Source organism: Phocoena phocoena, chromosome 19 (assembly GCF_963924675.1).
Source record: "Phocoena phocoena chromosome 19, mPhoPho1.1, whole genome shotgun sequence".
Taxonomy (NCBI): domain Eukaryota; kingdom Metazoa; phylum Chordata; class Mammalia; order Artiodactyla; family Phocoenidae; genus Phocoena; species Phocoena phocoena.
This window is the reverse complement of record NC_089237.1, coordinates 22,525,032-22,540,296: the sequence shown is the minus strand read 5'-3', so window position 1 is coordinate 22,540,296 and position 15,265 is coordinate 22,525,032. Positions and strand designations below refer to the sequence as shown.

Genomic DNA, 15,265 nt, shown 5'->3' with positions numbered 1-15,265 from the left:
TGCCGCGGAGCGGCTGGGCCCGTGAGCCATGGCCGCTGGGCCTGTGCGTCCGGAGCCTGTGCTCCGCGACGGGAGAGGCCACAGCAGTGAGAGGCCCGTGTACCGCAAAAAAAAAAAAAAAAAAAAAAAAAAAGATTGCTCAAGAAAAGTGCATCAAGTCAGAAGAAGGCCAGGACAGAAACCCTGGAAAACCACATTAAAAGGAGGGATAGAGGAAGATGAGGAGAATGAAAAGAAGCAACCAGAGAGGGAGGTAGGATAGAAACCAGGAGAGTATAATTATAGAAATTAAGAGAAGAAAATGCCTCAAGAAAGGTCCATAGATAGTGCCAGCAATGCTGAGAGATCAAGTAAATTAAGGATTGAAAAGTGCTCATAGAATTTGAGCAATAAGGAGGTTATAGGAAGCGTAAGTGGAATGACGGAGGTTGAAGCCTGATTAGAGTGGCTCGAAGAGTGGATAGAAAGCAAGTTGGGGCAGTAAGTGAAATAAATTCTTTCAATAAATTTGTGAATTGGCAGCATAGACTAGTCGAAATGGGAAGCAGACATGCATTAGGGACTAAATAATTATTTTCAAAGACAAAAGAAACTTGAACACACTTCGGTGCTGACATAAGGAGCCATTTACGTTAGAGGCAGAGGTCAGACTTCTTAGAACCTGGTCTCTAAGAACAAAAGCAGAAGGGTTACAAGTGCACATTAGGTAAGTTCCTGTTTGGGTGGCTGAAGCTTGACAGATCTGATGGCTTCTCTTTTCTCTTTGAAGGTGGAAAAGAGGTCAGCTGCTGAGAGGAAGGGGAGAGGCAGAGTTAGAGGAGGGGAGGTACACTAACAAAAAGAAACAAAAAGATAACCAGTTGACCCAGAATTTTAGTGTGTCAGCAACCTGGTTTTCTTTTTTTCCTAGAACTCAGAAGCCAGGTGGGCAAAAGGCAGACAGTTGGCTCCATGGTACCCAAATCCAGTTGAACTGGAATACGTATATTTTCCATGTATTCCTAAATTTCACTTCCTTCAAAAGAAGGAAAACATGTTCTAGTGCTTTCAGGAATAGTCCTATAATGTTCAACATCTGCTGTGCTTTTGAGAAGCTCTTCTGTATTCAAGGAGCTCCGTTCTCAACCCTGTGAGCTCCACTCTCAAACCCTTCTTTTAAACCCTCTCATTCCCTTTCTTGTTTGCCCCTCCCTGTGGCTCTTATGTCCTGTCTGTCATTATTGATGGACCTGTCAACCTCTGACCTCTTCCAGGGGAGGAATCTAATGTTTAGAGTACCTACTATGTATCAGGCACTTTGAATTGTTTTCATGTCTGCGGCGTCACTTATATTCCCCACAACAGAGGGGTGATATTATCCCTACTCTTACAGAAGAGGAAGTTAAAGCCAGGAGACCCTCCGGTCACATGGCTACTAAATGACCAAGTGGGGACAAGATCCCAGTCTGTCTGACTCCGAAGCCCATTACTCTATGCTGTAAACTCCCAGGGAGCAAGCAGTGTTCTGATTCATCATCCATCTCATGGGAACTCAAACAACACTTTGCACATAGAAGGTGCTTGGTAAATATTATTGATTTGCACTATGACCTGACTCCCTGAATACTTCAGCGCTCTGGCATTTTAGGGTGTGCCCAACTTTCCCCAAAGGAGCCGTTCCACTCTGCTTGGTAAAAGACATGCTCTTTAGGTTCAGCAATGGCACCAAATGTGCTAAATTTACAATGTAGACAGAAAGATGGCAAAAGAAAAGCAGTTTTTCTTCCTTTTGATAACTTTTAAATTTAGTAATCCCATCAGGGGTGTTAATGAGTTGTACTGACAGTGTCTACAAAGAAACCACCCAACAGAATCTCCCATGTGATCATTTAACAGATTAACAAAGATTAACAGAAGCATGACTAAATTCCAACTGAAACCATCCTCTTGTCATTTTTCAGGAATATAACATGTATGGCTGGTGGGTTGGAGAACTGAATAGCCTCATTGGGATTGTTCCAAAGGAGTATCTCACCACCGCCTTTGAAGTGGAAGAAAGATGAAGCCCAGGTATCACAACTATTGACAATGAATTTGTTGGCCATGCCTTTGTTTCTTTGTGAAGGATGAGAGTTGCCAGTGAAGTAGCTTTTCTTCATTTCCAAAAGTGATGCTGGTAATTCACCATTGAAAGAAGATAAGGCTGTAATTGTTTTTCCTAAATCGGGCGACTGTGTCAGTCAGGATTAGGTTCAACTACATGTGACAGAAAGCTCAAAATACCAGTGATTAATTGTTATTAATTAACACAGAAATTTATTTTTCTCTTCTGTAAAAATCTGGAGGTAAGTAATCCAAGGTATCTAGGTCCCAGGTACCTTCTCTTTTTGCCCCACTGTGTGTGGTCAACATTCCCCAGGTTACCTCATGGCCCAAGATGGATGCTCCAGTTCAAGCTATCATGTCTGTATCCTACCCAGCAGGAAAGATAAAATGACAGGATAAGGGCACACCCTCTCCTTTTAAGGACATTTCACAGATGTTGCACACACCACTTCTGCTTACATCCCATTGGCCAGAACTTGGACATACAGAGACACCAAGCTGCAAAGAAAGCTTTCTTCTAGGTAGAATCTGTGTCCAGCTTAAAAGTGGAGTGGGGCAGGGTCGGGCCGGGACGGGGGACGGGGGGGCGGGCGGTGGTGGAACTAATAAATTTAAAAGGGAGAATGAATATTGGAGAATTAGGAATTTGTGCCACAAGGATGGATCTGTTTCTTTACGCACAGCTCTCAAATCCAGAGTACCATTTCCCCCAAATGCCCGTGTATTGCAACATGATTGGCAAAGATTAGGAATCCAGTATGAGGATTCCTATGGAACATAATCAGATTAACTTTTAGGTAATAAAGAATATGGACTGCATTTTATCAGCAAGAACCACATCATACTTTAAAACAGCAGAGTGAGTGCTTTGGGTGGGGTAACAATAGGATTAGAATTAGGATGGTGATGGAGGACACCAAGGCTAGCATGATATCACTAGCTCCATCTTCTGGCCTGAAATGGAAGCAGCCTTTATTGATGGGGTGAAGGATGTTATGTGTGACAGTGATACAAACTGGCCTTGGAATCTTTCAGACCAGCGCCCACTCTGGTGTGCAGCAGCAGTTGAGTGGTTCATTGAGGAAAATACATAAGGAGAGATCTTACTCTCTGATGCCCCTGTACAATCATGAAGCACCAGCTCGGGCCTCTCGCTCAAGGTTTGACTTTATGATTTACCGAATGAGGACTCCATTTCCAGGCCATGAATGCAGAAGGCTTGGAATTTTTTTGTCAAATCTAAATAAATTCACTCTACTGGGCTTCCCTGGTGGCACAGTGGTTGAGAGTCTGCCTGCCGATGCAGGGAACACGGGTTCGTGCCCTGGTCTGGGAAGATCCCACATGCCGCAGAGCGGCTGAGCCTGTGCGTCCGGAGCCTGTGCTCCGCAACAGTGAGAGGCCCGCGTACCGCAAAAAAAAAAAAAAAAAAAAAAATTCACCCTACTTCACTCTGTCATTTATTCCATGACAAACTTGTTTATCTCCTCATTCTCTTTGACCCAACAATTCCACATCTAGGAGTTTATCCTACAGCTACACTTGCACACGTGCAAAATGATATACACACAAGGTTGTTTGCAATAGCAAACTATTGGAAATGACCTAAATGTTCAATAGAGACCTCGCCAAGTAACTGTAGTAATTCAGGGAACTGAATACTATGCCGCATTAGGAGATAAGTTGGTAAGTTTAAAAAAAAAAAAGCAGGGCTTCCCTGGTGGCGCAGTGGTTGAGTCCGCCTGCCGATGCAGGGGACACGGGTTCGTGCCCGGGTCTGGGAAGATCCCACATGCTGCAGAGTGGCTAGGCCCGTGAGCCATGGCCACTAAGCCTGCGCGTCCGGAGCCTGTGCTCCGAAACGGGAGAGGCCACAACAGTGAGAAGTCCGCATACCGCAAAAAAAAAAAAAAAAAAAAGCAGTGAAGGGTAGGTCTAATTCGCTCCATTTGTGTAAAGAGGGAGTCTCCAATTGCTTATATATGTATGAGTTACCGCTGGAAGGAGAAAGAAGAGGATAACACTGGTTGCCTCCAACGACAGAGAAACTGTGTGACTGTGACACAGGGCAGGAGGGAGACACTTTTTACTCTATGCCCTTTTATATCTTCTATATTTTGAATCATAAAAGCAAATTTGTGTAGTTTTCCTCCTTTAGGACACATACCCTTCTCTCTACCCCACCTTCATGAAGAAACTGATGATCAATCGCTCCCACTCCCTGTACCATCCTGCCCAACAACATCATGGGCTCTTCCCTGTACAGAAGAGACCCAAGTCTCTGACACCCACCGTGTAGTAACTGTAAACCATCAACGAGACAAGTGAGAAGAGGCATGTTCAGCAGACCTGTTACTAAACTTGCCTCCTCATAGCTGAGCCCATCTCTAAACATCTCCACATACCCACTTCTGCCTTTTCCACAGGCTTGTCACAGAGAAGGTGAGAGAGAGAGAAACCTTTGGAGGAAGAAGTTGCTGGTTGCTTTGGCTGGTTTGAAAAGCACGAATAAACCTCAGATTTGGTTCCTTGCCCTGTGTGATGGTGTTGTGTTTCTTTTTGTACTGGTATCAAAATGCTGGCTCTGGGTATTCGTATCGCCTCCAAACAAAGTGGGAAGGGAGGATTTCCCTGACAGTCCATCGGTTAAGACTCCACGCTCCCAATGCAAGGGACGTGGGTTCAATCCCTTGGTCAGGAAACTAAGATCCCACATGCCTCGCAGCAAAAAGCAAACAAAAACCACCAAGTGGGAAGGGAGAGCCTGAAAGAAAACAAAAGCCCAAACAAAGAAGAGGGCTTGCAATTGTCTTTCAGGGCAGGACCATCTCTGGAACCCAGGCTTGCCTGGTTTCTGGTCGGCTTCTCAGACTTCCTTTCACTGCCTACTTGTTATTTTTTTCTTTTGTGTTCACTCTGTCTGAAATGAGACAGGGCTAGAAGCGAGTCTTTGGAGTCAGCACATGGGAGAGTTCCCTTTTGGGCCTCAGTTAACAACCCCACTGTGTCCTGCAGGCTGAGGGAGTGCTGTGGGGAGGGCTTGTGTCTATACGACCCTGTTTCCTTTTCCTGTTGCCTGTGCCTAGCACTCGGGTTATCTGTGCCTTCAAGAGGCAGCAAAACATAATGGTTAAGAACATAAACTTTGGGACTTCCCTGGCGGTGGTCCAGTGGTTGAGACTTCGCCTTCCAATGCAGAGAGTGTGGGTTCCATCCCTGGTCAAGGAGCTGAGATCCCACATGCCTTGCAGCCAAAAAACCAAAGAACATAAAACAGAAGCAATATTGTAACAAAGTCAATATAGACTTTGAAAATAGTCCACCAAAAAAAAAATCTTTAAAAAAGAAAAAAAAGAACATAAACTTTGAGGGAATTCGCTGGTGGTCCAGTGGTTAAGACTCAGGCTTTCATTGCTGGTGCGGGTTTAATCCTAGTCACCGGAACTAAGATTCCCCAAGCTGCGAGGCACAGCCCAGAAAAAAAAAACATAAACTTTAGGACCAGACAACCTGGAAATAAGTCCCAGTTCCCTGTATACTACATATGTTCTCTAAGAGCAAGTTACTTGACCTTTTACGCCACAATTTCCTCACCTTAGAAGGGGTATACTCCATCTCACCAGGTCATTAGGAGATTAAAGGAGTTAACGTGTAACGTACCTGGAACACCACCTGGCACATAGTAAGTTACTGCTCAGTAAGGTTTAGTTATATTATTGCCTGACTTTCTACACAAGAAATTTTGAGAGATGGGCAACTGAGCAGCTATAGAAATTTTATCTTCGAAGCTGCCTATTCTATTCAGAGCCATTCTGGCTTGGCAGTAGCCTTCCTCACCTCTTAACAACAATATCATAGCCCTGCAGTAAGACACCATTTCATGTCACCAAAGAGAGAAACTGGGAGCAAACAGGGATGTTGTCAGTGGATTCCAAGTTTCTCCAAAGATCCTATGCCAGCTATTCATTTCCAGATTTTTCTGACCCAGGAGTAAAACAAAAGAAAGCTTTGTTATATGTGATGGATAAAGAAGTAACAAAAGGGAACAATTTAAGTCTGGAAGGGGGAAAAAGAGATAAAAGGCACTACAGGACTGTCTATAACGTCCCCTCCACTTTACACAGGGTGCCAAAGGAGAAGCAACCACTAGGTGGCAGCAGATGAGCAGATGAACCAAAGGGAACCAATTGCCTTCCGTTTTAGGAATCTTTGCACCAATCCCAGCCTACAGGTAAAGACAATGGGCATTGTTAAAGTGGTTCATGGAAGGAGCAAACAGAAACCCCTCTGTGCCCAACTAACCCCCTCCCTAGAGAACCCTCAGGGACCCAACTCTGGAAGGCTGGGTGGCTAACAGGAGAGAATACCACTGTGCCACTGCTCCATGACTAAGACACCAGAAAAGGGGAAACCAGAGGAGGAAGAGGGGGTATCTGGGGCCGGGTCAGAAGGGGAATGAAAAAGGAGCAAGGTCAGGTACTTTCTCCACTCTGCACAGTTCAACACTCTCTCAGTGGCATGGCCACTGGCTTCCGGTACTTAAAACAAAACCCCCTTAGTGCAATATAGTCCTTTCTATACTCCAGACCTAAGGAAACAAGCAACTTGCCAAAAACTGCAAAGGTCTTTTGGCACCTCAGTCGACTGCACCACACTCACGTTCTAGCTGTAAAACTTAGAGGAAAAAGGAGATTGGCCCTAAAAGATATAAACAAATGGACTAATTGGGAATCTGGTCCATAGCCATCTGGCTATTTCTGACCTTATAACATGCTGGAAAAGGTAGTGCAAGTTCGAGACTATCTACAGACAAAGGGCATTCTCTGTTAGGGGAAAGTTCTAAAGGAGACCTCTGGGAAGTAGTGGATTCCTACAGTCTGCCTGAAGCTAAACCTCACCCAGCAGACCTGCTCAGTTCCACAGCCACCATCTTAGCCAACAACCTCAGAAAGCAACTGGCTAATCAGATTACTGCTTCTCTGTTTGACTCCACTAACCAAATCCCCACCTTACTGCCTGTGACTAACTGGATAACGGGCATTAGACCACTTAACTAACCACATTATATGTAGGATGGCTTCTTAAAAGCCACTAATTACTCTAGCACATGAAACTGGAGAGGGTAAGAGGTGGGAGGCCCTTTTCCTCCCTTGATATTATGTAAAGGAGAGAAAATAAGAAAGCTAAAATCCTATGTTTAAGAAGCAAATGCATATCTGCCCTTCACAGATATATAGTAATTTACACAGAACTTACTGACTTCCACTGGATAACCTGACCTGAGGTGGGTACAGTTTGGCCTGCCTCATCCAAGCTGATAATCTGAGAATACTAAATGCTCTGAAAGCAATCTTTCAGCTACATTTCATTAAAAATACATTTTTCCAGTGTGTTTCCTCTGTCATCCATATAGCAAAATAGCATAGACATTGTTTTACAATTACCTCAGTATTCAATTTTCCCACACAATGGTCTGTTATATCTCTTAGAAATCTGTATTTAATTCAAAACCAACGACATCTTTTCCCTCTGGTGAATAAAAATGGGAAAGAGAAGAGAATTCCTATTAAGTCTCATTCCCTAAACCCAGACATTTTGATTCTATTTAAAGAGGGGCCAACTAAATGTCCTCCCTCCTGTTAGATACTTTATCTAAACATAATATGTAAGCGATAGCCTAGATTTCAAGTTATCCTTAACTGTTTTAGCACCTTAGCTTGCTCAGTTGCACCACCTTATTTGTAATCAGTTAGTCTTTGCAAGTGGCAAAACTGAGGATCTGAAAGGTGGTGACTTGAACAAAAATCACACAAAATCTGCTGTTGAAGAGGAAATGAAATGAGGGACTCTTGAAAATCTCAGGCTGCTGCTCTGCTTATTGAATCACTTGAGTTCTGTTGCAGTGAGACACCTCCAGTGACACATTTCCAAAATCCACATTTCACACCAATCACTTACATCACAATAAAGCAGTGGTGTCATGAAGCATGTGTCTGTGTTGGGGGGGGCCTGGGGGGGGCAGTCCTGCCTTTATAAATCAGTCTGAGAAAGAGGGAGTTGAAGAAAAGCAAGAGGGGATTCCCTGGTGGCGCAGTGGTTGAGAGGCCGCCTGCCGATGCAGGGGACACGGGTTTGTGCCCCGGTCCGGGAAGATCCCACATGCCGCGGAGCGGCTGGGCCCCTGAGCCATGGCCGCTGAGCCTGCGCTCCGCAACGGGAGAGGCCACAACAGTGAGAGGCCCACGTACCGCAAAAAAAAAAAGAGAAGCAAGAAAGGAAAAAAAGAATCCAACGTATGTTTGTATGTTCCTCCTTCTTCGTTTTTTTTTTCTTTTGTTCCTTCTCATCTTGAGAACAAAACTCTTGAATGTCAGGGACAGAGGTGCTTTAACCTCTGGCCAAAAGGAAGCTCTCCCTGCAGGTCTCTCCACCAGGAGCGACTCTGGAAGGATAAATCTTGAGTGGTACTGATTTGCTAATTCCCAGAGCACCAGCAAAATCTGTGGAGCTGACTTTAGAAAAAGCAGCTGTCTACATAGAGGATTATCCCTGCTACACAGCCCAGTGACTCAAACTAATTTTCTAGTTTGTGGATAACCACAGTCCCTTGCTTCCCCCTCCCTCCTGCCCAGCTATTTCATCTCCCATTAGAATTTACACAGATTGGGTAGGGAGCCTGAAACGTAAAACTAAAGAGATTTTTCTTCTTCAAGGGATCTGAATTATTCTCCCTATTTTCCTATCAAAAACTGTTCAGAAAATATGTTTTTCTTCTGTTTTTGGTTTTTTTTTCTTTTCAGTTAGTATGAATTGATGAACACCCTTTTGCAACTCTTGAGATTCAATTAATGATATATTTTAAGATGCAGCCTATTTTGCACAAATATCTTTTCTAAATATGATGCCCCCGCCCCCCAAAAAACTATAGTATTAGAGGAAACTAAAATACAATTAATAGGCAACTATGTAGTTTATTTTCCAAATGGAGACACTTTTGAGAATGAAAGGGGGCATTATTAATAAGGATGCCATGACGGTAGTTGTAAACCAGGATGAGTGGTCACCCTAAAAATAAGGCAAAATGGGCTGCCTAGTCACCAGGAGAGTGGGCAGTAGATAGAGACAGCCTGATTCTCCTGGCTGATGCTTGGCAACATCCCTTCTAATGAAGTCCTCTCCCCTGCAGGCCTGGCTCCTAGGAAAACCCTGCCAACTAGGCTTTCTTTTCCTGATGCCCAGGCTGTTCCAAGAGACCTGGTGTCTCTGACATCAAGCTGTTCGGGCGCTGGCTGGTCATCAGCAGCTGTGTGTGTTCAGTTCCCTCATGGGGCCCATCACCACCCGCCACCTGGCAGAGTGCCACTGAGAGAAGCGTTTCTGTGGCACTGGGCAAGAGTATGCCACTTCCCTGCCTCCTGCCATGGGAGTTAGCTCCAAGAGGTTTCTACTGCTGGTCCTCAAAGAAGGCATCTGGGTCCACTGTAGACACTCTTAGCTTGATGGTGAGCAGCTGGGCACCTTTTATGCCCCACATGCGATCATGGAACAGAAAACAGGATACAAAACCTCCCTTTTAACTACAGTCAGGCACTGGCATTGCTCTGCCCTGAATCACCAAGGTGGCACGTGCACACCACCTACATTTACTGGATGCCTCCCACGGTGGGCACCCTGCTAAGCCTGTCATTAATATATTCCACCTCCAGGAAAGCACCTGCCATCTGGAGATTTGCAACCAAAGCAGTGCATTGGAGGTTTGGGGGCGGAGGGGGGATTTAGAGCTTATTGCCTCATTCTATTAGTACAGGGCTTCTCAACCTGGCACTATTGACATCTGGGGCCAGGTTATATGTTCTTGGGGCACTGTAGGATGTGCAGCAGCATCTGGCCTCTACCCACTAGATGCCGGTACTACTCCCCTCAAACCCCCCACCCATTCTGACAACCCAAAATGTCTCTAGACATTGTCAAATGTGCCCTGGGAACAAAACCACCCCTGGTGAAGAACCATTGTCTCAGGGCATTTGGGTGTGCGTAGGGCCAAGTACAGAGAAACTGCCCTGCCTTCTAGAAGTCTGGGCTTTAGCTACTGGATTACAGTGACAGAGAGAGGCTTATGAAGTTGGGAAGACAGAGAGTATAAATGTCATGAATTCCTCAGGGTTTAAGAACCAGGAAGCCAGCCCCCACGCTCCACAGGAATCTGAGATTTGCTCGCCTGCATTGCTGCAGATTTGCACTACAAGAATGATGTTTTCAAATGAATAAACCAGTGCTTGCCGATTTAGAGAGCGGCATCACAGTGAGTCCCTGTGGTAACTATCCTTTTTCCTGTTTCTGTAGCAGACATCTAAAAGGGGAGCCCTGAAAGTCTTGATCAGGACTGAGTTTAACACTGTGTACTACTTCGGAGCAAGAAACCCAGATTCATAGAAACAGTGTAGAAGCAGCTGCGGTGCAAGGGCCCGCACTGGCTCCCTGCGCTTTGTGTGGGACTGGTGCGGTGCCAGCTGCAGATCGGGGCAGAAGTTGGGAGTCAGGACAGTCATCTCGCGGCTGTGATTTTCCTGGTCCTTCGTGTTAGTTTAGGGGAAAGTTCTCTCATACAAAATGACTCCCAGGAGCTCTGTCAAGAATCAAAAAAATAGGAGCACGTCCAGAGCCTGTGCTCCGCAACGGGAGAGGCCACAACAGTGACAGGCCCGCGTACAGCCAAAAAAAAAAAATCAAAAAAATAAAACAAAAGACAACCAAAACCCACTGCCAAGAGAGGATGAGGGGTCCAGCGCCTTTGTTGTCTTTGCCTGCAGAGGCCAGACAGGAGGGCCTTTGCTGGCCCTGCTGCCAGCCAGAGCCTAACCATGCTGCCTCCCATGGGCCCTGAATCTGAGGCACCTGGAAGGGTTATTAGCAGGATTGGAACTCATCCCTCTGCTGGGACTAGATCATAATTACAGTAATTTTCTAACAGAGCTCGGCAGTAGGACTGTTTAATCAGCATCTGACTCCCTTGTGCCCCCAGCCCTCATCACTCAAGGAGAGGAGTGGGATGGCTCTTAAAGAGACAGTGCCGGCCTTTCAGCACTGCTAACAGATGTGCCCTAATTGGTAGAATATATCTAAGTCTCATAGCTTATAGCAGGCAGGTTGCATTGCCTCCAACAAACCAACACAGGTTCTCACTATCCTGGGCCTTCTGCTACAGGGCTTTGGGTCAGGCTGCTGGTGGGCCTGGCTTCCCACACCAACAAGGCCACCAGGGGAAGGGACACACACAGAGCTAGTATACCACCACAATGAGGAGCCTGCACACAGCAATGAAGACCCAACGCAGCCAAAAATAAGTAAATAAATAAATTTATTTTAAAAAAAAGATGCATATGAAACTTATTATGTTCACACAAGAAAACCCATCTCCTCCTACACACACACACACACTTCCACCAAACAAAAGGAAACCCATGAGATTGGGATCACTTATCCTGGGTAACAGATGACTAGACTTGGACCACAAAACTAGCTGTCGGAAGAAAGGTGACTAGGGAATTCCCTGGCAGTCCAGTGGTTAGGACTCTGTGCTTCCACTGCAAGGGGCACAGGTTCAATCCCCGGTCAGAAAACTAAGATCCCACATGACACATGGCACAGCCAAAAAAAAAAAAAAAAAAAAAAAAAAATTAGGTAACTATAAGTCAGGCACAGAACCTACTTCAAACCAAAAATACTTCCATTCTACAAAACAACTCAATAGGCCACTCCCCCTAGTAGTTCCCTATCTTCCCTACAGAGGTCATCGGTGGCAGCCCTTAGTACACACAGGGACAGAGCAAAATGGGAGACAGGCAGATGGCACTGCCTAGATGAAGAGGAAAATCCATCTTTGCTGTTTTTCTGGTAATTCCAGGCCCACAGAAAAACTCTTCCCCTCTCAGGACATCTCCTTCCATGGTCTACACTCAACTCTGCACAAGTCAGTGCAGGGATGGTGCCTGGCCTTAGATTAACTGAGGTGCTGTTGTATGCACTGCTGATAATGGATCATTAAAAAAGCCAAGAGGGCTTCCCTGGTGGCACAATAGTTGAGAGTCCACCTGCCGATGCAGTGGACACGGGATCGTGCCCCGGTCCGGGAAGATCCCACATGCTGTGGAGTGGCTGGGCCCGTGAGCCATGGCCGCTGAGCCTGCGCGTCCAGAGCCTGTGCTCCGCAACGGGAGAGGCCGCAACAGTGAGAGGCCCGCGTACAGCAAAAAAAAAAAAAAGCCAAGAGTCAGAAAAATTGCATCCGTGTCTTTGAGCAGCTCCTGCTGTCCCAGCAGCCTACCCTGCTGGCAGAATTAGCTGGTGAGCACCAACTCCAGGAAGAAAAGGAATGAACAGAAGAAGGCCAACCCAGCTTGCTGTTTTTTGGCTGAGTAGGGAATTGACACAGACCACCTCCGGCTCCTGTCTGGAAGTTTTGAAATCAGAGAGCTTCGAGCACAGCTGGGTTCACAGCTGCACCATTTGGAGCACTGGACTCATTAATATTCATGAGTCATCCCCACCAATCGGCAGAGCGGATACCATTAGCGTAGCATCTGTCGGGTTTTTGTGAGGTTTGTGTATGGAGTTTTTTCCCCTTTTAAATGAACTTCTTTTGACATTTTGGATTTGCCTCTGTAGGTTTTCTACCCTCGCCTTGCTCTGCTGCATCATATAAAGGAGAGACCCAGGGGAGGCGGGCAGGAAAGAGAAATGAGTCCCAGCGAGGGCTCCGCATCTGCCTATTGACAAACTTTATTTCTCTTTCAGCACCTGGCACCTCAGACGAGCTACGAGGACAGAAGCAGCATCAGGTAAATTATACCTAACAAGGTTCGTGCCCATAACTGTGAGAGGAGCTGGATCCTGACTCTTTGGAAGGCAATTCTTCCTCCAGGTGAACTTGGGCGGCACACACAATACAGGAGAGCTGCCGTGCACGGTGCTGAACCATTATTTCCACGCTGACAAATTCATGATTTATGAAAGTAACTACTGCCAGCCTTCACTCCCTCCTCCACTGCTACAGCTTGTTAGACACCAACTGCAACAACAGTCTTAAATACTTGAATTTTATTTCAAGCCAAAACCCCTCAACTCTGAACTAAATGCCATGACAGTCCCATAGCACAGGCTGGTAGTAAAAGAGCCCAGAGACAGGGTGCGATGGCCAGAGGAGGGAGAAGCGGGCAAGAAGGGGAAGAACCACACACACAAACCCAAGGGCACATGCCAGCGGCACTCATCTCCTACCAGCTCTGGCTCTCAGAGGAGAGAATTACGGCAGCAGGAGGGCAGAATGCCTCATTGTCTGAAGGAAGGCGTGTTGTTCCTCATCTCCATCCCCAGAGCCCCCTCTCCCGGCAGAAACAAAGCCCCTGCACCCCACTGGATTGAACATACGGCAACACAGCGGAGGGACACGTGGTGGCTGAAGCCTGGGGGCAGGGAGCTGTTACTAAGGGAGAAGAAAAGGATTCAAAAAAGAAAGGAGCCCATGCTTACCCTGCAGAGAAGACAGACGCGTCTCTGCTTTATAACCAGAGAGACGGTGACAGCCCAGGGCATCCTTTCCAAAACAAAGCCCCTGAACTGGTCCCTTTCCTATGGCTGTGACCAAACCCTTCTCTTTCATGGATGGCCATGAGCTATTTCATGGGTCTTGGCCCCATAAAGCCAGGCCGAGGTCCTGGGATGCGCAGGAAACCCCAGTGACAGGAGTCACAGCACCGTTCCATTCAGTGGTATTAGTGGAGGAAAAGCAAGGAGGTGGGAGAATATTCACCTCCCTGTCCATGCAAGGAGGTAGGCAAGAGGCCAGCCTCCCAGAAACTAAGTGCTCCAGGGGCTGCAGCAAAAATAGAGCCAGTGGGAATACAATGACACAGGCATTTCTGTTGAACAATATTCAATATGGCAGCTTAAAATCTGCCACCTACAGGTCCCCAAAACCAGTCACCTGAGACAATGTTCCTAGGCCTGTTAACAAACATCTAAAGAAATTCAGCTCCCAGAAGAGTAAATATGGGGTGTGGTTCAGAACCAACAACCCCTGCGCCTTGTGCTTAACTTATAAACATCCGCACAGTGTCTATTTCTATGGAAGAAGCGTGACGAGTTGTCACCGACCTCCACGCAACCAACGCGAGCAGAGGCCACGGTAAGACACAAAGCAGCCCAGCCTCCCCACCACCGGCCTGGGCCCAGCCCCACTCGAGCAAGTCTCCCGGCCCACATCTCCTTCATCCGCCTCAGAGCAGAACCCAGAGCTCCAAGCAGAGCTCACTTTTCCAAAACTGTTTCCAACTGACCAGGATCCAAACGCACTGCACGGTCCCCTCCCATGGCCCTCCTCACAGGCTGAGGAGCAGAGATTCCCTCATCAGGTCTTGCAAAACCACAGCATGACGGAAAGGAGGGAGGTGGGAGAGGGGGGCTCTCCAAGGAAGGAGCCTCAGAGTCAACAACAGGAGCCCACACCTCGAAACTGTCCTTTTCTTCCCCAGGAGACGGTGAGAGAGAGCTCCTCCTGCCCGATCTTGGGAGAAAGCAGCAACTGGAAAAGAGAGGGAAAGGGAAACTAAGGGCATGAACAGGTAAACAAAAATGAATGGACAACAAGAGGAGGTCTCTCCATACAAAGAAATATTACTCGGCCGTAGAAAGGAATTAAGTGCTGATACACACTACAACACAGACACACCGTGAAAATGTAATAAATGAAAGACGTCAGTCACAAAAGACCACATACCGTATGACTGACTCCGTTTCTGTGAAATGTCCAGAATATGCAAATCCATAGACAAGTAAAGTAGACATTGGTTGCCAAGGGCTGGGGGTTGGGGAAAATGGGGAGTCACAGCTAATGGGCACAAGGTTTCTTTGGGGGTGATGAAAACATTCTAGAATTGACTGTGGTGATAGATGGCTGAACAACTTCGTGAATAAACTAAAACTACTGAATTGTACACTAAAAGGGTGAACTTTATGTATGTAAATATATCTCAGTAAAGTTGTTATTTAAAGAAAATGGGGGGGGACTTCCCTGCTGGTCCAGTGGTTAAGAATACGCCTGCCAATGCAGGGGACATGGGTTCGAGCCCTGGTCCGGGAAGATCCCACATGCCATGGAGCAACTAAGCCCGTGCACCACAAC

General features: G+C 46.5%; 2 protein-coding genes across 2 annotated transcripts in view; one reads left to right on the top strand and one right to left on the bottom strand.

Moving 5' to 3' along the window:
• SKAP1 (src kinase associated phosphoprotein 1) overlaps window positions 1-2,042 on the top strand; it is a 241,111-nt gene extending 239,069 nt beyond the window's left edge. The window contains exon 12 of the mRNA XM_065897986.1: window positions 1,941-2,042. Coding sequence (XP_065754058.1) covers window positions 1,941-2,042 — 102 coding nt within the window. The remainder of the gene's footprint in view (window positions 1-1,940) is intronic.
• A 12,349-nt stretch (window positions 2,043-14,391) lies between these two features.
• The window catches only part of SNX11 (sorting nexin 11), a 2,161-nt gene continuing 1,287 nt past the window's right edge, over window positions 14,392-15,265 (bottom strand). The window contains 1 exon segment of the mRNA XM_065897985.1: window positions 14,392-14,665. Coding sequence (XP_065754057.1) covers window positions 14,392-14,665 — 274 coding nt within the window.